General features: G+C 41.9%; 1 protein-coding gene across 1 annotated transcript; it reads right to left on the bottom strand.

Annotated features, from left to right (window-relative positions):
- Positions 1 to 1,386: 1,386 nt before the first annotated feature.
- Positions 1,387 to 26,080, bottom strand: pigk (phosphatidylinositol glycan anchor biosynthesis, class K). The gene is made up of 11 exons (XM_079173043.1): positions 25,971 to 26,080; positions 25,719 to 25,772; positions 25,502 to 25,593; positions 24,991 to 25,126; positions 24,079 to 24,190; positions 23,477 to 23,573; positions 21,995 to 22,112; positions 20,502 to 20,612; positions 18,579 to 18,751; positions 12,202 to 12,277; positions 1,387 to 2,859 (listed from the first exon to the last, which is right to left on the bottom strand). The coding sequence occupies exons 1-11, from the start codon at positions 26,034 to 26,036 to the stop codon at positions 2,743 to 2,745; spliced, it is 1,152 nt and encodes a 383-aa protein (XP_079029169.1). The 5' UTR covers positions 26,037 to 26,080; the 3' UTR covers positions 1,387 to 2,742.
- Positions 26,081 to 26,399: the final 319 nt, after the last annotated feature.

Raw genomic sequence — 26,399 nt, 5'->3', positions numbered from 1 at the left:
GGACAATAAGCTGATAAAATGCCTCTCCCAAGTGTCCCACAGCCCAATGTGACATCATGTCTGGTTAGGAATTGGGAAAAAGTCTAGGTACTAGCTTTTTCAAAAGCTTTCATTTAAATGTTCTCATGTCACGCAGGTTGTCATCTCAGAAGAATGGAACTCTTCAGTCAGGTGATCACAGGTGTATGAGGACCATGAGATGCGGCTTAAAGCTCCAGGAAAAAAGACATAGTTAAGATTTTTAAACCATGCAACGTCAAACTAAATAAATTCACAAAACAATCTGACCTCAAGGTTTTCTAAACACTTTAAAGTCTTCTTGTTGGAAACAGTAATTATTGCTTTCTTATTTTATACTTTGTGTAGAATTGACTCTGTATGAATGAATAAAACATTAAAATTATGCAACCAGGAAAAGAGACATAAAGCTGTTTATTACAGGGCTTTCTGTCTTAGCGACCATCATTAAAATGTGACCCTCTCTCATCTTTTTTTGAAATTATTTTTAGAAAAAGCCACATTTAAATTCAACACTACATTAAACAAGCGCTGCCGAGCATGATTTATGCCAGTTATTGTTGCAGATGAGAATTGAAAATCTGCGACTAAAATTACACTATTCCTGGGAATGATTGACATTACAAAGGCTCACTGACATGCAAGCAGGAAATTCAGATTTTCCATGGAAATCGGACATGTCAGGCGCACACGCCGTCTCTAAACAGCACGCGTGTTTGTGTATGTTTGAATCATTAAATTTAGCAGGCTGTCACATGGGACTAATGTTGACATTCTACTTCTAAAGTCAACAAGCGTATGCTCGCTCACCGGTGAATACAGACGCTGCTCCGTCGTTTGAACAACCTGTGTGACACATTCAGAGCATCCTGCCCGACTCTTCGACAGGAAATCTCTCTGCCTCTTTGGAGATGGCTGCTCGAATATTGTCCTGTCACTGGGTCTTCTCCCCCACCAAGTCAGGTGTGACGGAAAACAGACACGGGTCTCGATTAGCATATAGGGAAACCGTATTGACAGAGGAGACGGGAGAGTATATTAAATTCGGTCTGCGTAAGAACGAGAGGCGCAGAGGAGATGGAGTCAATTTTGAAGTGGGTATAAAAACAAACAAATCCATCTGAGATAGGTTGGCTTTAATTTTTATTCACGGATTGTATATTGAGGCTTGGATCCCATGGCTGCTCTGTCTTTTGAAATAAAAGGCTGGAACTGAAAGAAAAAACACATTTTGAAAAGCCTTTCTGGATCGTTTGAAATGCTTCCAGTAAGAAAACAAAAGAGCAGGTGTGCAAGTCAGCTCAAGCGGTACCGATTTCAAGGATGCGTTTGTGGTATAAAATAAGCTTAGACTGAGCTCTGCAAGGCATACCTTCAAGGGTTGGCATCAGTAAAAGCAGATCTTGTGTTTTTAATACAGTATTAGAATAATTAAGAAAGAACAAAAAAATGACAAATCCATCTTTGATTCAGTGTTTCAACTTTAATCAGGGTATCAAAATCCTTCGATTGAAGCAATAAAATGATCTTGCTCTCTCTGAAAGGAAACCAGGAGGAAATAGGAAGAAGAAATAAGCGTTGCATAAATAATGTGACAGAAAAGGTACTTTGGGCGGCTGACGCAGCAGCTGCATTCCGATACATATGGTTTCATTTCCAACTCCATCTATTTTCCACTTTAGCCGCGAGGGGCAGTGGCAGCGGGCACCCGATGGGCGGGTCCTCACGCCAACAAGCAATGACAAACTACCTCAGGTTCAATCCATATGCTTTGAGCATCAGTCACTCCCCCTCCAAACAATGAGTCTAATGCAGAGTGGGTTATACATGCAGGGAAAGGTAGAGGTGGGGGGGGGGAGAAAGGAGGAAAACACGTCCCAGCACAGAGGAGATTCATTTGGGACCGCTGGCGGCTTACTAGGTTATCACTCACTTATCGCTGCTGTAGCGCGAGACGTGGAATGGCCGGGGAAATAGCTGTCCATCACCCAGAATACAATCAGCGGAGTGCACGGCTCGGGAGCTAATGGATGTTTCCACAGGGAGGGCAATTTGGTGAATGGGAAAGTGGATGGGTCCATCATGCGAGATGGGATTATGTGCGATTGTTATCCTTCACGAGCGTGATATGACAGTCAAGGGGTGTAATGTATATGGACAAGGGAGACATTAAATAGTAATCTCTTCACAGCCCACTCACAGCCAATAAGCCTGCCCGCGTCCCACACTTTCCTTTTTCTGACCGAGCAGACGTTCTGAGTAGCACTTAAACAAAAAGGGCTTCTGCTGCTGATTTATGCAGAGTAGCACGCTCTCAAAAAGAAATTAAATTCTTATCTGCAGACTAAATTCAGTGCATTTTTTTACCAAATCAAATCAATTATGGAATGGCTTGAAAAAAAAAAAAAAACATAACTTTTGACACAAATATAAATAAGTATTTGAAGTCCTTGTCAAGAAGACTACACAACACAGTTTAAAGCCGAACTGCTAGCGGTAACAAAAATGTTAAATTTCATCAGCATAGAGCAGTCATCCAAAACCCCCCAAAAAAAGGCACCAATTGCATCACACAGTTCCTGGCCAAGCAGTTGTGGTGCCATACATCTCCTTTCCTTTTTCAGGAAAATAAGCCCGTCAGAAAGCGCACCTCTAACATGCCTGCAGTAAACGCTCCAGGTCTGCAGCCGTCCTCAGATATCCAGCGGCGTAAACGCTGTGGCCTCAGAAGATGTGTTTGAGGTGCTTCATGCCGTACGTCTTGAAAAACACCAGGAGGATTAGAGTCCACAGGCCCAGGATGAAGCCATCAGGAGGATGCCAGTCTCTCTGCTTTGGTTTCTGAGGGGAGAAGGGGGGAGGCGGGGTAAGGTAAGGTGGGGATGATGCGGGAGAAAAGCGAGGGGGGAAGATTGCAGGTTAGCAGTAGTATATTTCTTCAGTTGAGGCCACTGCTGATTGTTCAGTCAGTCACACAGGCAGGCGCCGAATCAAAAATGCACTCGCTTTATCTCTTCACACACTTTATGTACACTATCTGCTGTCTCACACACACGGCCACAAAAGGTTCACACAAAGAGCTCATCAGTACACCTCCCCTGTTATGTGTTTGTCCCATTCACTGCCACATCATCACTTTGTGTATGATTATACTTTTAAATCTCCCCCATATTAAACATGCATCTCACAAGGAGCACATTTATATGCTAATGCGGCGACAATATTCTGCAGAGAGAGATGAGATTTAACCTCTAAAAGAAATCTCTGGCGGCCAAAAAAAAAAAGCTATGGATAGGCTGCGAGGACGCACTTAAGAGATTTATACTATACTTTGCTATACATGCCGCCATCATCCAGTCAAGAAGTCACCAGTCAGAAAAAGGCATCGCCGAAACCAAAACCCCAAGAGACACAGCATGCACCCCAACTCTGCCTGAGTCACATACTATACACACAACATACAGTACAGTCAAGCTGACACACAAATCCTCATCCCGTGTCCCTATAGTTTGGTGACAGTAGCTAGTGTACAGTTACTCTTTCTGACGTACATCCATACTTGACGCTCACACACAGCAGTAGGAGTTGGAGCCAGGCTGACAGCAGACTGATGGGCCCTGGAAGATTAGACGCTGGTCCAGGGTCATTATTACACTTAGTAAACCCTGTAGAGGTGAATTTATGGTCTCAATCGCTAGTTTCATGTCTTCTTCAATACAGCACGGTGTTCATTTAGTAAATGATGGTCCCATTTGGCTTGGCTACCTTGTGAATGACAAGCTGCTGCCAGGGCTTTGTCCGGTCAGGGAGTTGCTTGTGTTTTTGTCTGAGAACTTTTAAGTTCATGAAAGTTATTTGTATTTAGGTCACCCTAAAATTCCTTATTCAGCATATGGCTGTACCTTCACTTATAGTTGCCAAAAAACAACATGTAACAGCCAAGAACAAAGATGGCGACGGCTAAAATGCCAGACTCACGGCTTTGAAACGTGGATGTAAGAGAGAACTGCATATACGTAGTGTTGGAGGCGGCAACACTCCGATGAAAGTTGCTCATTGGTGCATGAAGCGAAAAGTGTTTCCGAGTTATAATTAGCATTATCATTAATTAGAGTATTAATTAAAGACAAGTAATGTAAGCTCAACGTCTGGTCACATCTATCTAAGGCCGATTATATTTATGGAAAGTTGTTTGTTTGTGCAGCTTCTTGTGTTTAGACAACATTAAAGAAGTTCTACTTTAGTTAAATGAAAAAAGGTTTTGTAGAACAACATATTGATTTTCCTCAATGTAAGGTATCACGATAAAGGTTATTGGCATCGCGACCAAAACACAAGTATTATAACGGCACCACGAAGGGAAAACGTCCCACGATACCCGGCCCGAGAATCTCATTCATCAGGTGGACAGAAGTCAACTAGGAAACCAAACGTCCTCCACGCTGCATTATAAATCAGTCAGGCGCTGGTTAAGTGCATGTAATGGAGAGAGAATGTAAATAAATACCAACAGGTTTTAAGGTGCTTTTGTTTGGTTCTTCGTTAGTGAATGGTACTGTTGTTGTGTCTCCTGGGTGTCAGAGACGTTTGCTAACTAGTTAGCCAGTGAAACTTTTTAAACTGCTCTACAGATTCAGACATCCCTGGCTTATGTGGCCACACATTCATTAATGCAGCTTAAGATACCACAGCCAAGTATCACTCATTGAATTTTAATGACCTGTACAACTCAATCGGACATTAATATTTTGCAGAATTTCCCTTTTTATGAGAGGTTGAGAAGTACTGAATTGGCATATGCACAGTGGACAGTACTTGTGAATATACAAATAGGAGACTGGCACATATTGCAAAGCGTGTTAAATATACACAGTGTCTAAAATTGTCCACCCATTAAGCGCCAAATGTGCTTTTGGCAGCGAACATCTTCACAAAACTTGTTGAGAACATTTGAACACTTCAGTTATATTCAAACTCTCCTTCCTGATCATCAACCACGGCTCCGTCTCAAACAGGTATCATGACATGTTTCTTAAAATCATGAATAATTACTACTACAACTTGTAATTACTACCGGCTGGTGAAAATGTCCTACTACTTTAACAGCTCTTGGTAAATGAGGCTAAGAGTTAGCTTCAGGAGCTGTGTGTGGCTGGACTCATGCCTCGGGTGTTCACGACACGGTCCACTCAACACCTTTTCAACACAATCTCCAGGTTTACGTAACAACGCTGCCATGTTCTAACTTAGAAAGAATGAAGATAGCAGTCGAATTGGATTACTTCTCACCCCAAATTTATTTAACAGCTCAATCAAGACAAATCAATAGAGCTTCACTGCCAGCCAGAATGCTAAAGCAGAGACATGCTATAGGCATTTGAGCCGTCAGTGTTGGGTCAGAGCTGGAGGTCCAAGGCAAAGAGCTTCTGACTTAAAGCTGCATTCACAATGCAGATATTACCCAATATGCTTGGCTTCTATTGGCCAACTATGCAATAACCACATATAAAATGATATCGGAGGAAAAAAGGAAGCCTGAAGAAGTTAAATTCAGGCTTAGAGAGGAGCTGCGGCACATCAATCACATTGTGAAACGGGCCGCTCCTCCAGACTGCCGCGGGCACTTCTCCTACATACATTACATCTACAGCAGATAGTGTCTAACAGAAACCAAGCTGCAGGTTATGTGGTGGAAAGAACTCAGCTGCTCACAGACTGTGGAAGCACCAAGACAATGAAACTCAAAATATAAAGGGACGTCTTCAGGGTTGGATTCGATGGCGCTTTTGTGACAGAAACTACAGAAAACACGTCGGACGTCAGAAAAGCACACGTGAAAGTCAAAAGGCCCTGAAAGCCTCAATGAACTCCTTTCTATGAATGACGGGAACCAACCTGACCACACTACTTTCAAAGTCAGAACACTTTGGTTTATTTCAGATGAGAGGTTTCAAATCTGATCCCAGCACACTGACACGGTGCCAAAGAAGCAGAATAGCAGAGTTTCTGAGCGTTAACTCAGTATCAAGGTATTCACAGTCAAAACTTCAGGCCGATGCATCAACTCGGTAGGTGTGTTATGTTCTTTCTTCAATACGATACATATACAATTATAAGAAATACATTATTTATGGCTTCTGAAGAGCAGCTGTCCTACAACAGTCTACCGGCCCTTTAATGCATTTGTCCATCATCTGTATTGTGAAAACAGTGGATTTCCACACAGTCGGAGAAATAAAATAAAAAAGGTAATTCCTGGTCATAGTTCAGTAATAAAATTCAAGCCCACTCCGGGGTTTATCTCCCCTGCTGCTGACAGCGCTGTAAGCCAAAGATTTATTCACATAGGATGAGGGAAGAGGAGTTTTACCGTCTGGTTTCAAAAGTACCGAGGAAACTTCTTTTTTTTTTGCTTTGAACGAGCGAGAACGATCCGCACAGCTCTGCGTCACTCGGCCCTCCGTTTCCATCAAAGCTAGTTTTGTAGTTAATTTAGGTCAATTAGAGAGAAGACTGTTTGCAGAAGTTTATAGCCTGCCATGTTGGTATATCATGCATTGCTGTGTACACAATAATGGAGCAAAAATTCAAGCAGTAAAAATTCAAGCAGTGATGAATGAAGTAAATGACAAAGTAAAAGAGGTCGCTCGTAATAATGACCCCCACAGTGAAATAACACCTGAATCTGCAGCTCGCCTCGGTTTTAAAGGAGCTTTATAGAGCTCATAGTTTAGCTGTCCGGCCCTCATATTTACGGCCAGTTCTTTCCCACCGCTGTTGCATAATTTTTGGTTGTGGCAAGCAGCCGTTTTCCGCGAAAAGCTCTAAATACCCCACTGTAAACAAACTTGGTATAACAATCCCTGATATTAGTTTTAAGAGAACTCAAAAAGCACATTTTGCAGCCATGGTGTCAGGTTGGCTTAAAGGCTTTTTTTCCATCGACACAACAAACCAATAGAGAACATTTGATAACTTTTTTATACTTCATTCAATACCCATCATGTAGAACTATTCAGTTGCGTTTAAATACCACCAAATCTGTTTTTCATCAGACACCAGATAGCCATATTTTTGAACATCTTGTTGGCATCTCGGCACATTGGACTGCCAACTCCTTCCAAAACCCCGCGCCACAGACGGGTTGTTTGGGTTGTAGCTGCTGCGGTCGTGCGCCAATCGCACGTCGTATCAAGTCAAAGAACGCTTGCGGGGCTCATTTTTTTTCTAGCTCTGGCTACAAAAAGGATCGAATGCAGTTGTCGTTGGACTGGAATTTGAAGTTTCAATACTACCGGGTTACTTTGGTCGATACCTTAAAAAGGTATCTAATACTCATACCCAGCCCTACAGTTTAGAACGGGTCGATTTTGATCCGTCTGTTCTAGTTTAGCTGAAACTCCCCAAATCCCAATTAAACTTGACAGCATGCTTTAGTTGTCATCCTCAATGTTTTACGGTCAGACGGACACAGAGCAGTGTTCTGTCCCGCTGAGACACACAAACAGATGAATACTGATCTGACAGTTCCGGCTGCCGTCGCACAGCCACCGATTCCAAACAGCACAAATGCGGTCCAAAGCATGTATTCAATGTGGGGTTATTTCTGCTCTCACTACTACACGACATGCATATCAGATCTGTGTTGCATAACTACATTAGGGTTGAGATACATTCGGCTACTGCATTGGTGACAAAGCGGCCGGCAGGAAGACAAGGAGAGGAGCTGAGGGTTAAACATCTGGAGGACGAGGCAGAACCCGGCAGGGGACGTTCAGAAGAGAGGACTGGGAGCGCGTGGCCATTGGGGGCAGTTGACCTCCATGACAATGGTAGGCAGAGGTGTGTGTGACTCTGTGTGTGTGACTCTCTGTGTGTGTGTGTGTGTGTGTGTGTGTGTGTGTGTGTGTGTGTGTGTGTGTGTGTGTGTGTGTGTGTGTGTGTGTGTGTGTGTGTGTGTGTGTGTGTGTGTGTGTAAGCCTCTTGGGTAAGGAAGAGCAAAGGGAGATGGATCGACTGTGACAGGAAGCCACGTCAGCACCGCCGGCAGAGAGGGGAGCATATGTCAAGAGGGAAGACATTAGAAGAGAAGCGACATTAAGTCAGAGGACAGAGGGTAATAACTACACATTCTTCAACAAGTTAAATGTTATCAACTCATTTTCACTAGCAAATGATGTGATCGTTTCTTTAGTATATAAACTGTAGCCCGACTGTTTATGTCTTTAGTGAACAATCTTTTTGGTTATTAAATAATTGTGATCAATACAGATGTATAGCGATCAACTTAAAGAGTCTTTTGCTATTTTTGACTTGACTTTGTCCGCCTTCTGTTCCCGGCTTCAATCATATCTTCATTTCTGTACCGACATGTCTTTGAAATGATTAACCTACATATACAACGCTACCCATATATCCGTAAAAAGCTAATATCCTGCCCATTTATTGGTCTAGAGCTGGTATACGCTGTGAAAGAATTCTGCATGGCAAGTTTCCAAAGTCCAAGGTGATGTCCTTGGACTGCTACTTTTGTCTGAACAGCAGCCTGATACACACACACCCATTTTATAACTCTATGAAACAGAGAAAAGCTGCAAATTGTCACATTTGTGAAGCTGGCTGAAACCAGCTAAATGTTTTCTTGATAAATGACTTCAGCAGATAATCTTTCATCACAATTGCTTATTTTCTGTTGGCCAACTAATTGCTTTAATGACTAATTGATACAGCCCTAAATTTAATAACTACTTTGAATATCAAATTTGGATAGAAATCAAGACCACGACAAAATGGAAACAAGCGTGCTCTCTGAATGAGAGACTTTCACTGAAACAGAAAGAGAATGCAGCTTATTCAGAAAAAAAGAAACCGACATGAGGGAGGCAGAGGAAAAAAAAATATTAGCCACAGAAATGAGAGTGAGGAGCAGAAAAGACGGGAATGTCACATCCCACTAACCAAGGACGGAGTCTTAGACTCAAGCAGCCTGCCTCCATTACACACGCTTTGTGTTGCGTATTCAATCCACAAGTAAGATCAATTAACGGCTACCCATCTGATTGATCGGTGCTAATTAGCACGGCCGTGCAGGATGCTAATGGTCGTTGAGGGAGGTCTGGAACGCTCTGCCAAACACGAGCACTCCAAGGTCAGAACTGCAGCAAATTTATGTTGATGACAGAACAGCTGCCATTGTGTTCTGCCAGGACACTCCACTGTATTGCCCGGACGTTTAAGTGCTCGGACAGCAGCGCGTGTATCATTCTCTCATAAAGCATGTTTTAGCTTATTTGCTTATTATCTTTAATTACTGAGCACAAGCATCATAGCAAAGCTAATTCAGAGGGAGAGCTCGTCAGAGTGGGTTTGGCCAGTGATCCACGCGATCCCAACATCCCCATTTGAAAAAGGGACAATGTTGCCGGCTCAGTGAGGAAAGGGGGATTTGGCAACGGTTGGTAGGGAGGAAAAGCATTTGTTTTCAGTGTTTCCGTTTTCAATTCTCTGGAGCCATATGGTGTGGCGTCAAGCTGGCGAAGGAAGAAATAACAATTTGACGCAAAAGACCAGGACGTACAGCAGCGAGGCACGGGGGGAAAAAAAAGCTAAATACACAAGGGAGCTGAAGAAAAAGGAGCTCCGTCTAGTTATTTTCAGAGCTGAACATATTGTGATTAGGTGTTGGCAACGTGATGAGATGTGCGAGGATGGGAAAAGAAGGTGGCAGGAAGAGGGGACTCACCCCGTCACCACTAGCAAGACAACTGCCATCAGTGACAGGACATTAATCAACTCCTCACATACACAATTAGAGGAAGTTGGTACACAGACCCCGTGTAGCACAGGCTTATATATCCACCATCAGTAACAAGACTTTTCTACTCACAAGCCGTGGTCTGGTCTAGTGGCAAATGGAAAAATGGGTTTCTTAGAAGATAAACACAGTAGGGAGATTAGTTTTTGTTGGAGGCACAACTGAAATCAGACCACTAGAGAATATTCTAGACATCAAACCACACGAGATTCAATCACATCTAGTTCTTCAGATGAGTGCATCTGATCAGCGGCAACAAAAGACACCGCCAGAGTGGCACGAAAACAAAGACATCTCGGAGAGCGCGGCGCACAATATGACAGCTAATCAACAAGAGGAGAGCTGTCAATAGGCTTTATGGATATCGGTCATTCTGCTGCAGTGCTGATGGATTATGGTGATAGGGAGGGAGACGACTCAGTCTTCATGACTCCCATCCTCAACCCAGCAGGAGCGCTAGCCGATAATCGAAATCTCTGACAGGGGTCGTCGGGTCGGTGAATGTGTTTGTGCGTTGTCCATGTGGGCGCATTTAAAGAGGAGGAGGGGGGGGTAGACAGAAAAACATGTACACAGATGAAGAGACAAAAATAAAAGAGAGCGCACCCGAGACACGAAGCCAAGCAGCAGACGGCGGAGACTGGGGCGTGTTTGTGTGCGAGCGCAATTGCTTCTGTGCATTGAAAATTACAGACTCCGTTTACTCTCACGTGAACAGAAGATCTGAAACCGGCCTGCATTTAACCAGGCTTTTGAGGCCGTCCTCAGTGATCAATTTTCCAGAGCGCCGCTGGGTGTGGAGACCCGTCCTGTTCCCCATCACAATGCTCAATAAGCGTCTGACAGGGCTCAGGCCTGTAGCGAGCTTCATTTCTCTGGGCCAACTGACTGTGACTCCTTTATATACACCAAACTCCATGTTGATTCCAGCAGCAAGACCAGAGGATTGTTTCGGATTTTATGTTTTCAACACTTACTTGGTTCAGCTGGATCTGACCTTTGTTATCAATATTGTAGACCATTGTTCTGGAAACGGCACAATACAGCCGCTTTGATCCACTGCTTTGGCTCTAAAATCGCATGGCCAGGTTATACACTTTGACTTTATATATTTATATTTGGCCTTAGTTCAGCAACTGAAATTACTCGGGATGCGTTTAAGCATTTAAAGCAAGACGCTATCGCTCAATTCTCACATTTTCCTCAGTAAAAAAACGTATTAAAATAATAAGGTGTTAGAAGACAGCTAACCAGCTCTGCAGCCAAAATGAGAATTTATATTTTAATTTCTAGAACAACAACAAATACCATTAAACCTGTACTATTGACATATTCTTATGACATATTCATATTCTCTGACACTTTGTATTTGTCCACTTGGCGAATCCAAGTGCAATATTCCCTTTCTGTTTAAGTCTGTTTTGCATCTCCTGAGTGAAATATCTGACTCTTTGCTGCTAAATTCTCCATTATATTCACCAGCTAGTCACTAACTTTGGGTGTCTGCTGCTCAGTGCTTAGCGAGTAGTGTACTGTGGGTTTAAAACAACGTTAAGAGTGAATCAAAACATCCAATCCAATACATCTACAGCTGAAACGGTTTCTACAGAGTTGAAACAGCCCTTCTCCGACACGGTCTCGTATTGGATAATACTGTGTTGATGGTCATGTTAATGTATTTAAGTATGGCTTTCTCAGAGGCAGCTGAACCCCAAATGTAAGCACCACTAATGTCTGCTCTTGCCTGAGGCAAGATTAATGTGACTTCTTAACTTTTCTGAGGCACAATTTGAAAGGGAAGTATAAAAAAAAATGGTATATTTAAAAGGCTCTGAATGGAAAATCTTACAATAGTGATACAGAAGACCCAAGACCGTCTATTCTGAATGCAGAGCACACGCTCTAAAGGTGGAAAGAGGAGAAATAGGTGTTCATTTGTGAAGGTCGGCCCAACTGCAAGACGCAATCTATTTGGGAATGAGGTGAATGCACAATTCCTCGCCACAACCCTGCCTATCCATTCTGCTGGATTTCACGGTGTCCCCTCCACACCGAGACCAGGAGGCACTTGCATTTCACACTTAGAGCTGTCACCATGGAAACGACACAAAGACATCTGTTAGTGGATGTTGCACGTCATTTCTGTTCTGTGTCCAAATTAAGGAAAAAACCCGCGGACACCCTTCGAATAACAAAAAACACAGGAGCCAGAATAAATGGTTTCCTACGCAAAAAGCATAAAAAGATGACAAACATGAAAAGCGGAAGTTTCATCCCAAATAAAATGTTCGGGGGTTTCATCAACGTGGAACTCTTCATGTGGTTTTGAGTGTCCTCGAGTGACCCTGGTGTTTGTGTGGGACTCTTACCTGATGGATTATCTCAGACACTGGCAGCTGGTCCACATATGAGTACGTCTCTTTTTGCAGCTCTTCATTCGCAAAACTGAAAGACAAAAAAAAACACACAAAAGCACTCTGTTAGCATTAGAGCTCCAAACTCTCTGCACTTTGGTTATTTATTTATTTTTTAATTAAGTTAAAAAAAATGAGTAAACAGCAAAAGAAGCAATTAATCAAATTTGATTGGTACCGCGTCTCAGTCGCTAAGATCGGTCCTCTGATGGTGCATCATCTCGGTGGCTCTTTGCCAGTTTAAAGAAATATAAACGGAATTTTCTGCTTTGCCTTTTATTGCGGCATGAGCAGTGAGGCAATGAATTACCTGAATCCACAAAGAAAAGTGGAAAAGGGTTTCTATAGGAGGGTCAGTAACACAAAGAACGCAGAAAAATGACAGAATATGTACAATATGCTACTCTGGATTGCAACGCCTTTCAGACTATGCAATTTACCTGAATCAGTCTGTACTACCACCATTGGGCGGTTATAATGGACACGTAAACACGGTCATGATATGTAGCCTTGGGTCTGATCGACAACTCAACCCATTTAGAATTGCACTCCTGTTGATGCAGCAGAACCAGAAATATCTTTGTTTTTCCACGCGTTCTTCAACCTGGTCAAAACCTAGTGCCTAGATTACCCACAATGCCACTCCACAGCCGACAGATGTGTCAAGAGATTCAAGCTAGTTGCGCTTGTAGCGGCCTCAAGCGGAGATGAGGAGCGTGCTGCAGAGCTCTGGTGAGCTCACTTCTTTCTAACTCGACACAAACATATATTTCTCCCTTTCAACCTTGTAGTCTTCCGCACGAACCGAAGCTAATTCAAATGGCATCACTTGAGGAAATTAATCAGACTTCAGCTCCAACAAAAGGCACCACACTACGTTTTTTCAGACGTTTAGCAGAACTCCCCAATGCCTGTAAACAAACTGATGTGTAAAATCAGTGATTCAAGTTGTCCAGTGGAGTATGCGTAAGTAATATCAAGGTGAAATGTCATTAAGGAATGCGGTTAGAACAGCGCCTTAGGAGGCACTACACAAACGGTGAAGTTAAATGGCGTATTAAATCTTCTTACATAACTATAACTGATGAATACAACAGGGAACAGTTATATTTGTAGAGTCCTGACATGGTTTGATATTATTTCAGCTGTCCTTTTGCCTACTTTACATTGCAGGAGCCGAAAAAAAACATCCTAAAAATATCTATGTTTCCTCACTCTCGGCTCCTCCAGAAGCCTCCTCTCTCCTCGTCTCCTTAAGGGATTGGGAGATCTTCCATGAAGGTGGAGGAATGATTTCCGATTCACGAGAAGAAGTTAGCGTATATCTAAAAGCATGCCCTGAAAGAATGAAGTCATTTGTGGTTCAGAGTCTTGTTCATGGACACTGAAAGAGGGTAAGCACATGGCCGTTAATGGATAGATATTGTTAACGTGAGACAAGATGTATTAAACCTGTGACCTTTAAAAGACACAGAACTGGCTATCCAGTCACAGAGCCGTCCTGCTGCCGTTGTTGTCCAAAAGCAATTAAAAAAAAGCCCTAATGAGCCACACTGGGTTACATGTTCCATCATTACAACGAACACAAGGACTGTAATTAACTTTGAGTAAACCCCGTAGACACCACGTTGCTGCTGTAAATACTCACTAGAGCACCAAATCCGCATCTGAAAATAGTACGACAAACAAATACACAATTTACTCCCGTTGTATTTCGCTGCAACACTACAGCGCCCGGCTGTTTTAGGCTTACTTGCTGAGCCTTTTCAGAGACGGAACTTTATATTTGTGAGTGTTTTTAAAGATTCAGTGAGACTGAATGGCTCCCCGTCCTTGATTTTCTGGTCCATAACTATTGGAATGACAGCTCTTAGAGGAGCAGTCTGTGAGGCCACTGGCTACCTATTTATCTTCATCTTGTACACTCTGAACTGCATTAACTATGTGTTTTTGTAGGTTTACCATCATCTGTGTTCAACAACAACAAACAAAAACATAAAAGCAAGGAAACAGTTCAAACACATGATGAACCCATTTCATCACTGTGGATTCACCACTACTGTGATGTGCCGTTTTTTAAATGTCTGTGAGACTTTGTTTCCAACATCACAGTCGCACATACAGAGTGAGGAAGAAGAGTCTCAGCTAAAGGTCACAGTGGAGTGGAGGTTCGACTGAGAGGCTGTCTTTGGCTAATCAAAGAAAGTTCAGGTCAGACAGCTGCTGACAAAGTGGGCCATATCCCAGAGTGAGCCACCACTCGCTGTGTGAAGCAACCTGTTTCTCTTCTTTCTTTCCTCCGAGTTACTTTTGTTGAAATTCTTTCTCTCCGGCTTTTGGACTCTTGCCCTTCCTTCTTTATTTTCCCGTCTTTATCCCTTTTTTATTCAACTCCAGTTCTCTGCCAGTCTTTCTTCTCACTTACGTCTGTGCGGTAGGGCAGAAGTTGCTCTGACAGACAGGAACAGAGACAGAAGATCTCCTGCCGAGCCTTCTATGTGCACCGAGCTCTTACTGCCAGTGGAAATGTGTCACCGAGCACCGATGACTCACCGCCATTTCCCCACTTTTCACTTTGCATAAGAGATGAACTCTAATTCGATTCAAAACACTTCCTTCTTTATTTTCCATATAAATCTTTCAATCCACTTAGCTGACTCTAATGGATGCGACTGCACCCTCCACACCTCCAGCTCTGGTGTCACTGCTGCCTCCAGCTGCCATCTTTAGGTCAAACAAATTTCTTCTTAACATCTGCTCTACTAATGACCCAAGTGGAATTTGTAGACTCTGTCCAGCGCTGCAGGTCACAAATTCCATTAAATGTACTTTATTACTGAACTGTGCTATTAACTCAGCTTTAATTTGATTACTGATATTATCCTTGGAGCTTTGTGACCCACAAGATGACATGTTTTGGTCAACAAGTACGAATGGCTGGAAGGGAGCAACTACACAATGTCATTACACTGTTAAGCCCATGTATAATGAAGAGGATTGAGGGGGTCCATTAAAACGTCCCCTCCATCAAGAGCAATTCACTTAATGGAAGCGCTGGTTCTGAGGGAAAAAGCAGCCGTTTAGAAATGGGTGAGAGAATAAAAAAGGGGAAGAGAGCGAGCAAGAGAATGACTAAGAGACTCAGTGTAACCAGCTTCTCTAAACATCCTGTGCATCTTGTCTGAGTGGCCAGATGAGAAGACAAGAATGGAATAAAAAGCAATATATATATATATATATATATATATAAAAAGAATGTTTCAGAGGACATCTGTGATATTTTCGCTCTGGGCGAACAAACTGAGTTTAACACAACCCATTTACAGGTCTTATGAAATGCTCTCATTTCATTTTTACCAGAGCCGTTCAGACAGAGGTCTCATAACGATCACTCTCATTTATTGCTTTTTTGAGATGATCCAGATGTGTTGACAAAGGCTTTAACCGAGCCCAGTCCTGATTTTATAGACGAAAGCCCAATTCATCAGACATTTATTTCTTTAAAAAGGAGGCGGGATGATCACTGTAAGTAGGGCGGCAACTAACGATTATTTTCCCAATTAACTGATTGTGAAAGGGATTAAGTGAAAAATGCACATTATAATTAAAGCTTGGGGGGGACAAAGTGGAACTGCATGTCTGGTCTTACCCATGAATAAAGCCCATAGAGACATTTGCATTTCTGCATTTTTGTTATTAAAGCTGATTTTCATCAGCTCAGCTGGTTTCAGTTTCGTGTAACAACTAGAAGAAGTAAAGCTTTTTTTCCAACTTGATAGATGGCAGCTTGTTAACAACAACATGCCATCAACTCTTATAAGGCCGTCACCTTGAAAACTCCAGTTCTTACATTAGTCTATACACAACACCATTTACATTATTTGATAAGCATCCTGGTGATGAAAGTCAGTTTTTTCCCCACACAACATCCTTGTGCACTAAAACTCCCCTCTCAGTTCGCAAAGGCCACCTCCCCGTGTTGTATTAATCTCGTCCAACGCTTAATGATAATGACGCACTTTAATGTGACAAACAAAATGACGGAAAGTGTCGTTAGCCTCCAGAATATCTTTGTGTTTTCCATCATTCCTAAAAGTAGAACGACGCGACTAGTTCTTAGCTGCATCAGTGAACTTGGCTCCATTGCACATCAAATGAATCCGGGGATTGCTGCTTTCTTACATCAGAATTGGAGATAAAAACGTCTCTCTCTAGGACTGAATTAGGGCAACAGCTCGATAACGCTGGTGATGTGTTTCTGTGTTGCATGGGAGATCAGCCAACCTCACGTGTTGGCCCTGATCAATGATAAAGTAATGGGGGAAGTTGTGTGAAATGACTAACTAGCCTAAGGCCAGAACAGTTGATGACTAAAATCGGGACGGCAATTGCCTCTAATTACTCATTAGCAGCCAACCACATTAGATTCCTTCACTATAACACCTCCCAGTGGTTCAATTAAATCCCATCTTCATGAAATGAATAGAAGTGGGGGGGAGCATAATCAAGAATAAAGTTTTAATTTCCATCACATCTATTTGTATTGCTCTGCAATCTTTTCCTTACTCGCAACCTAATGAGTCAATGTATGGAGGACTGTTTGCAACGTGGCAGTGCGTTTCCTAAAACATCAGCTGATTGTCTTTATTTAAGGGATTAGTGTGTCTGGGAACTCATATGAGAAAGCAAACAATACATCACCAGGCACAGAGGAGGCTGAGCAGATGATGTTTGCAGTTACTTTACAGAGTCGCTGGAACATGTTGAATCATCCTCAACATTTGCAAAACAGTGAGTGCGTTTCTCAAAACAATTCGTACAAACAGGAACACACAAGGGATTAACTGCAAAAGCTTGGCACTTGCTGAAAAATAGTTAAAAGTTTATCTCTCAAAAGTTAATTTGTGTGTGAATGAACATGTCAGTGCCATCAGCGGGACGAGGCCTCGTGTCAACGTTTGCAAACAAGCCTAAATGCTGAGTCATGTCCTACGGTATTGATGACAATGATAAAATATGTATGACCAATTTAAACAGCACCAAATTATACATTACTGTTAGCGGGAGATTGATTACATGAGATTGGACAGGATTCACAAATGTTTTTACTGTTTGTAATGTAATTTGTTGATGCTATGAACTAATGTTTGGGGGGGTAAGACTATTAAAAAGAGAATCATTATAATACATTTGGATCAACATGACATACGTAATTGATAACGTAATAATCAGATAAACGTTTACAGGAATGGGTCAAAGCATTTGCAGTATGTTACTGAGATGACGTGCACACGATGAGATGATGTGGAGGTTGAATCGGACTTTTTGAGAATTCAATTTCGGATCAGAGAAGTGTACCAAAGCGACTGGGAGAGTTTGACAGCTCTCTACAGACATCTAGTGGCCAAATGTATTTATCACAGCATGCATCAAACATGCAAAGAGAGAACTTAATGAACTTGGATGCACTCTGTCCGGTGAACACAGGGTGGCGCCACAGATGATCCATCAGCGACACTACTGCTCACTCAGTGCCACTTATGAAGAGTTACTAAATTACAGCCTGAAGCCAAACACACAAAAAATGTCTACTTATGATCTGCACTTTGCTGTGAAAGGCTGGTAATGATTATAAATACTATCTAAATCAGCTGTATTATTACCGCAATCATGTCATAGGTTGGCCTTAAAAACTAACCCACCTTTAGGGTAGTCATTGCAACCTCCACTGTGTCTCCCAGAGATCAACCACTCGACACATCATTAGTAGAGAAATCAATTTCACTAATGAGAGACGTTCTAAATAGAAATCGAAGTCTAGTAAGTCGGAAACCAATCGTAAACGAATTTCACCCGCAGCCCTTCAATTAAAACAAAGAGAGGCTTTTACCTCCAAAATCACTTCACTTTGGAGCTAACGGTAATTTAACTTTCCCCAGAACGATATTTGTAGTGCATTATAGTAGCATTATGTTTCTAAAGACAAAGAGTATTGTGTATTGTGCTTTAGAGGAATTCATAATTTAAAAAATGTGTAAAATACAGGGTTTGAGACCGTTTGTCAGTGGCAGATTGTTCCAGACGGCCTTCAATGAAAAGGTAGACTTACCTTTAATCAGATGTTAAGACCCTGGAGAGGACACCTATATGCTTTTCAAAGTGTCTCATAAACATGTCTCATATAGAAGACGATGCACAGTTTAGCATCCCACCTACTATTTGAACTTTGCTTTAGCGATCCATCCAGATAATCTCAAGACGAACAGATGCCATTTATTTTTTTCAACCAACAATTACACTCGTGAAAACAAAAACAAATAAACTCAGCTTACTTCTGCTCCACCTGCTCGATGGGGTCGGTCAAGTTGATGGTTTCCATGGTGATTTCGACTTTGCGCACACTACCAAAGAAATCTGTTATGAGGGCACTTCCTGGGTCCCTCAGGAAAAGGTCAGTACGGTGGCCCGGTGTGGACACACACTGACTCTTGGGACATACTTTGAACTGGGGAAGCAAACAAAACACAAGCAGTGTGTTAGTGAAATACACAGCGCACAAACTCTACTCCCATTACAGACACCTACTCAAGAAAAACAAATAAAATGATAAATACTGTAAATATCCAATCATGCTGCCATAAGGAGTTTTAGCATTCATTACATGGTGTAGGTCACTTAAATATTAAAGAATTTGTTTGCCTTAATTTTCGTACACAGATAGGGCAGAACTGCAGTGGGAGGTGTTAAAATATACAAAAGTGTGTGGAGAAGATTAGAGGCAAAGAGCATGACATTTGTGCACGCCTTTGTCAATTAAACATCTTTCAGTGGCTGGTGTGTTACCACGTGTGGGGTTAATCCTCTTAATTGTGTGATTCATCAGTGTGTTGTCCATTTGAAAAGACAAAGAAAACCATTAAACCGAGGTGAACGTTGTCTCTATCAGCCCAACAGGACTTAAAAAACACACGACTGCTAATTCATTTTGTTGGGAAGGTGGAGACAATTTTCTGTATCATCAAAGGGCGAGCCTTTGCAGACTGGATTAAAAAGAAGAAAGAAAGAAAAAAAAAAAAAAAAAAAAGAAAAAAAACTTGGTGAGCTCATCTGGTGAATCCATAGTATGGATCCTGAATTCCACATAATAGCTCAAGAACAAAGAGTGCATCTCCAGGAACAGAATTGGAAAGAATAATAAGCATTAGTCAGAGCACATCGATCGAGCTCAGACTGAGTGCAGGAGTGAGGATTTGAGGTGTTTTGATTGCATCTTCTGATGAGGCGGGGTTAGGTGTGGCGGGGGGGGGCGGTCCCTGCGGCCAGTAGATCTCTGCAGGAGTTTAACAGATGAAAAGGGAGGTGCTGCTGAGATTGAGCCATGGCCCGGAGCAGCATGTACTCACCATCATCATCATGTGTCAAAAGGCCAACAGCCATAACACCGTATCAGACATTCTGCTTCAAGTGCAGAGTCCTGTGTGACTTTCATCTCCTTTAGCACCAGACAAATGCTTTAAGAGGAACCGAGTCCCCCTGTTCCCCACAGTCCTTCATCATGACCATCTGCTAAACCAACTAACTATTATTTAACAATGATTCATCTTGCAGTTATTTTGGGGGTTCACCAATTAATCCATATCAAGAAAAAGGCAATTCACAATTTCTCAGAACCCAAATTGTCTTCAAATTGCTTGTGCTGTCTGACCAAAATCCAATTATAATCAAGTAAGTGTTAAGTAAGTGCATGCAGCGGTATAAAATCTAAAAGAATAAAATCCTCACATTGGAGAAGCTGAATCCAGTGAATGTTTGGCAACATAAATAACTGATGTTGTTAACTATTGTTTATTATTTTTTGTTAGTTTGGCACCTTTTCTTTTCTGTATTCTCACTCCTTGGAAGTGAATAAAGGTTAACACTGTAGCTTGAAGTAAATATGAAGTTACATAAAGATAAAACAAACTTGTAAAAAACAATACGTTTCTGTAAAACATCTACAGCTCGAGTGTGTACAGATGTGGCAGAAACACTTTCTATACATAAAACATGTGGAGCATCAATAAGTGTGCATCGTTCACGAGTGCTGAATCAATAAGTTGATCCAATTATTACTCGTTATCAAGCAAAAATGTTTATATCATTGATATACCTTAAATACTTTAGTCTCTAAAATATTACAAAAAGGTTTCTCAGAGCCAAAAGTCTTCAAATCTTTTGTAAACCAACAGTCCAAACCTAAACCAACACGTCCTCACCAGGTCGTTCATGTTGGCTTTGCTTGAAGGGTGGATGTCTTCCAGGAACTCCAGCAGGTAGAAGGTGTAACGGTCCATCAAATGGACTCCGATGGCCAAATCTGGCTGGTGCTAGAAAAGGAAAAGGAAGAAGGAAATACAAGAATAACAAAAAGTTATTATCCAACAGCACAGGTGTCGTTTTCCTTACCTGTTTTCAAGACACTGACAAACATGTGACATCCCCCACAAAAGATTCCTTACCCTCTGTTTCAATGCACTATTATTTGAGGTTTTAGTTCTATTTTTGATGAGTAACTGCCATCAACTTAAACTACACAGTGCTTACTTCATATTCACAGATGGTGTCGGATGAAAGAAATAGCACCAACAGTAATTTCTGGGTAATACTAATGACATCAAAAGAAACAATATTTTGACAACTTGTTTTCCAGCTCTGCCACGTTTGCCTAATCGGTGAGGCAAAGTGTGTAACGCCAAGTGACACGGGTGTCATTCTGTAATGTGGAGAGGAAACAGTATTTAGATGATTAAACGCGGCTCATGATTTTTCTAAACAGCCAACACAGCTTTTTTTTAAGGTATTTTGACAATATTTAAATATTTGCAGTAATACAAACTCGATGTCTGTGGTGAAATTCCCAGAAATAAAAGTGCCGTATTTCAGTTTTTCTCCATTGTACAGACAAACATTTTGAACAATTCACACATTTCCAAAAACTTGAAGCTCATGTATCAATAAAAAGACTCCACACTGCTAAACTCTGAGCATAATTCTATTGTTTTCACTCAAATATAAATGATAAACCACGTTGGTATTGCAGTAAATGGTTCTAATTTGTTCATCTATTTATAGTACGTATTAAGTTATGCACTGCTGGGTAGCTTGTGAAGTTCCTCCTGAGGATAAAGACTTATTGACCTTATTTAAATATTTTTTATGTTTTGTATTACTTGTTTAAGAGTTGGTTGAAAATACTTAGCCGAGTGACTTTTTAATGTTTAAGACGAGGTCATGTTTAAAACAAGGACCCTGTACTGTATGTGCACTTAATGGCCACATACATGATACAGTGCTAACACACTGAGGCTAGAGATGAACGTCCAAGGTACAAAGCTGGCACCAGAAAGAAGAAATGAAAATAAAGGACTTGTTTTTCAGTGTAGTGTCCTCGTAGTCCTGGTATTATAAGTATGACAAAAGAACGCATAGGATCCACTGTTTGGATTTAACTATATACACAAGCGTACAGTACGTCGGACACTGCTTCTGTTCGTTATTCGCATAAGTGTAAGTTGCAGGTCAAGAAAAGACTTATTATATTCAAATTTACAGAAATGTGACTCTTGTCTGGAGGAGAGTCAGAATGAGTCTCCAGTTGCAATGTGCTCCATCAAACCACACTGCTTATTAGAAATCCTGACAAACTGATTGATGATTTTTAATTTAAAAAAAAAAATGTCCTCGATGTATGCGAGGGCAGCTAACTCACCGACAGCGAATCCTCTCCAACTTGACTGCTGGCCAAGGCCATGAGGTTTGGGGAGTAGAACCTTTCGTACATGGAGGCACCCTGGCAGGTGTCAATGATGAAGAGCAGCTCGTTGTACCTGGTGACACACACACACACACACACACACACACACACACACACACACACACACACACACACACACACACACACACACACACACACACACACACACACACACACACACACAAAGAGAGAGAGAGGATCGTGTACATTCTCAAACAGTACTGATGAGAGAATACACAGCAGGCATGTCACTCGTCTCTTGGCTCCAATAATACCTGTTATAGCACAAACCTTCTAGCCATCTTTCATACTGCAGTTGCCATGGTGACCAAGAAAAACCAACAGCTTCATTCAGTTCCTCTAACACACCAACGCACACGGACTCTCCCTTCCTCCCTTCCTCCCTTCCTCCCTTCCTCCCTTCCTCCCTTCCTCCCTCCCTCCTTTTCCTCCTTCCTCCCTTTACTATAGTAGAAAATGTCCTTAAACGTCTTCCCCTTGTTTAAGCATACATGAGATGACATTTACATCCGGTTGACTGAGCCGAGGTGGTTTGGAGACGACGGAAGGAAGGTGGCCAAGTCTCTATGGCGACTGTAATTTGGAAGCTCCAGCCAGCAATTATCACATCAGCATCAAAAGCTGGCGTCAATAAACTTTTATCGAGCAGCCTGGGGCCCCGAGTGTAACCCAGACACTCTTCCTTGATAGGTTGGGAGGACAATAGGGAAGCACAAAGCTGCGTTTGCTCATTTAGTGACTCGCGATGAACAAATTAAAACACCGCGGCAACTTAATAAGCAACCGATTCCATTTATAAACAGAGACGGTCTCTCTTTCATACGAGGGTATGTTGATGTAGGAATAACAGGAATCCCCTCGCTGTTACAGGATGTGTTGCATTAGATTAACAGGTCAGGAAATAAGGTTTCAACAGAACTAGCACTGACAGAATTCTGTTGGTTGATTCTGTTTATATAAAGCTGCTTCAGCTCCACAGTAGAGCTTGCCATTCGCAAACCATTTTGAGAAATTGGCAACCAAGTCTTGGTCAAATAGGGACAGCGAGCAGCGCAACATGCAAGGTGACCACGTTAACCGATAACGCTCAAGGTTCAACCTTTTGAAAGTCCTGCGTTATAATCAAAAGGTTAAATTCAACCGCTGGAGGTGCTACTTGCTGTTGCATCTTCACCACAGCCGCCGGTGGGAGTGTGCTCACCTGTGTGCGAGCGGATCGGAGCGGAACTCCGCCGTGCGCGATACAGAGAGCAGAGGAATTGTGAACGAGCGACCACGTAGAGTCAGACATGACATGCCATCGTGTAAATATATTAAACAAAATTAACTCGACCTTCAAGGGGGGGGCGGGAGGGGCGGGCCGCCCCCGCTAATATACCGGTAGGGGAAACACTGGACATTCTCCAGTTTATTTACCTTCTTTTCTGCCACATCTGCTGAAAAGCATCGGCCAGTTCCACATTACTTATCTCCTCAGAGTCCTGGAACTTCAGAAAGCCATTTCCGCCATGGCCTGTTAAACAAACATAGAAGTATTTAGTAATGTATCCATGATATACAGTAGAATAGAAAACCACACATGAACATGAAAAGGACAGTGGACTGGCAGCAATAAGCACTGTAACTGTAAGGCAGAGAGGATTTTGGCACCATTCAGCCACAGATAAATAAGACAAAGAAATACATTCAATGAGTGTGGCTGTTGTTGAGGCCATCATCTACTACAGTAACTGCATTGATGAAAAGACAAGATGCATGGAGATGCAAGTGGCTTGGCACCTTCTGCTACATATCTGATGGAAACATCACTGTGATCTTGCACTCTTCACCTACATGTACTGTAACTGAAAGCCATAAGAAGTATGTTTGTGTCCCTTCTCTGGGAAATAGAAGGAGTATTTCGGTAAGACAGAGGTTTAGACACTCTACACATAAGTGTCTATCACTGCGCATTCCATACTAGTTATATATAAATAATGTAAGTGGAGTATTTGAGGGTGAACTTGTCCTGAATTTACCTGTCAGGTATATAAGGATGTTGCTGCGGTCATCAGAGAGGAGGCGTTTGGAGCGTGGAGTGCTGGGCGGCAGCCTGCCGGTCAAAACACGCAGGAAGTTCTCCACGGTCACCTGAAACAGTACAAGGCAACAATTTCCATTACCTAGCATGGATTAAAAGTGATATATTATGTAATGTGCATCTTCTAATCTAATGCAAAAAGGTTTTAAAAAAAAAAGAAGCAGCGAGCAGGTTGAGACTGTAAAAAAACATAAATTCACTCGCAGAATTAATTATCAATGAAATCACAAACGTGTCCTCTGCATCAGTAGGGTCAGTGTACATTAACTGCTCTACTTATCATTTAATTAAACTGCGAGAATCAATTAATCACTGTATTCTTTTTTTTTTTCCCCTCTTGAGCTTTATCAGCTTTTCTTTCACATGATTACCAGTCTTCAGCAAATATCGATTGGCAGTCCAGTGTGTATTCATATTTAAGAGACCAGCACAAAGCAGAGTAAATAATAAAAAACATCCTGTGATAAGGAGTGGATACGCCACTGGGCCTCTGCCTTGTCGTGACAGACAAAACACTTGGGTGCTCCTCTATGTGAGAATACAGATGATATCAAGTCATTTCCTGATGGACACACAGAGCCCAACACTGGACAAATAACATTGACCGTGGCAGCCTTCAATTCCCTACTGCTCCTGTGACTATCTGCCTACCAGAGATGCTGGTTCAAACTCAATGGAGTAAGAACTTTTTTTTGCTTCCAATCTGTAAATTGATATGCAGAAATTAAGAGTTTGAAAATCCAGAGGCTGTTGGAAGGTATAATGACTTCAAACAGACTGCAGAGATTAGAACTTGCTTTCTATGAAATACACTTTACAGTGTGTAAAACTGAGTGAAACGTGAGCCGACCTCATATCCTCGGTAGTCCACCTCCACGTCGTCGCCGTACACATTCAGCTCCATGTTCTTGTGGCTGAACACTGTGGCAGGTTTGGGGTTTCGGTGGTTACAAGCCATGTCATCAGCCAGCATGAGAACTATGCGGCTGAAAAAGAGAAACCAAAGCATGTTTAAACGTAGCATATTGGAGAAGAAGTTATGTTTTAATGGACATTTTTGCTTGTCCTCTAACTGCTCTGCACCTCACAGTGTGTAGAAGTGTGCTCACACAGTTATGAAAATATACATATATGTTCCTCCCTATTGTCAAATGACAAAATACAAGTGTAATATGTTCTCATGTGTAACCTCCTACATATCAGTAGTGGAGGCCATGACCACGAGGCCACTTATATTTGCTCCCCATCATCAACACCATTATGAATATAAATGATTCAGTGCCTGTCTGTGCCTCTAGGTTATTATCACCATTGAATAAAGAAGACACAATAAATGAGACATCGTATCACAGTTCACCTACCTGTCAGGAATGCCCAGCCTCTTAACACTTCTGTAGACGGACAGGGTATTGGCCACATGACGGTAGTTGAACCAGAATCTGGACGTACACACCTGTGTATCAAACACAGCCGGTTTATTGAGTCACAAACGTGTTTCTGCGGCTCCCATCATTAATGCAGCAGACCAATGTAAGACTGAAGATGTAACGATAACGTTTTAATCAATAGAATACCCACCAGAACAGCCCAGTTGTTTGTATGACCACTGCTGAAGAACTGTCCTGCGTTATCCTGAGGAACAAGTGGAGAAAACTAATAAATGTCTGTATTTTTTAAATCGAATTTGTGCTCGTGCAAACAAACACCAAAACAGCTAGTGTTAGCATGACTGCAAAGACGGCTAACATGGGAACGATATTTCAGGTCAAATCCAACGTCAAACTAACTAATTTGCTTTGTTTTGCTGTATGTGATATAATACACACTCACCTCAATGTTGACGCTGTCAGCTGATACATGTGTGGCTAACAAGCTTAGTAAAGTTAGAATTTTCATTGTGCAGCCCTGTTAGCTGTGTGCATCAAGGAAGTGAAAACCGGCGACTCCGCCCTGTAAGTGCTTCCGGTAAGAGACATTTCAAAATAAAGGCAGCGATATGGAGAATGTGGGTGGAAAAAAACATCAATATTTAACATGTAAAAAAAAAAAAGATCTCAGTAAGCTGCTCTACCACGAGGTTATGTTCCAAGATATTTAATGGCCAAGCTGGTAAATCATCTCTATATATATCATAAACGACTGTCCTTTTTCTAATCAACTATTTATTGTGTTTTAACTTAAAATAAAATGGAATTGTGTCTGGGGAATATTTCCTTTTGGTCTTCTGTAGTCTGCTCGTACCAATTATATATCCTCCCC

Source organism: Pholis gunnellus (genome assembly GCF_910591455.1).
Source record: "Pholis gunnellus genome assembly, chromosome: 14".
Taxonomy (NCBI): domain Eukaryota; kingdom Metazoa; phylum Chordata; class Actinopteri; order Perciformes; family Pholidae; genus Pholis; species Pholis gunnellus.
The sequence above is the reverse complement of the archived record's forward strand: the minus strand, read 5'-3'. Positions and strand labels throughout refer to the sequence as shown.

What these genes read in the sequence shown, in the direction of transcription:
- pigk (XM_079173043.1), bottom strand. Translation starts at nt 26,036, where the DNA reads ATGAAAATTCTAACTTTACTAAGCTTGTTAGCCACACATGTATCAGCT. An exon ending in CAAACAACTGGGCTGTTCTG is followed by an intron (nt 25,594 to 25,718) that starts GTGGGTATTCTA and finishes TTTGATACACAG; the next exon opens with GTGTGTACGTCCAGATTCTG. An exon ending in AGGCTGGGCATTCCTGACAG is followed by an intron (nt 25,127 to 25,501) that starts GTAGGTGAACTG and finishes TCTCTTTTTCAG; the next exon opens with CCGCATAGTTCTCATGCTGG.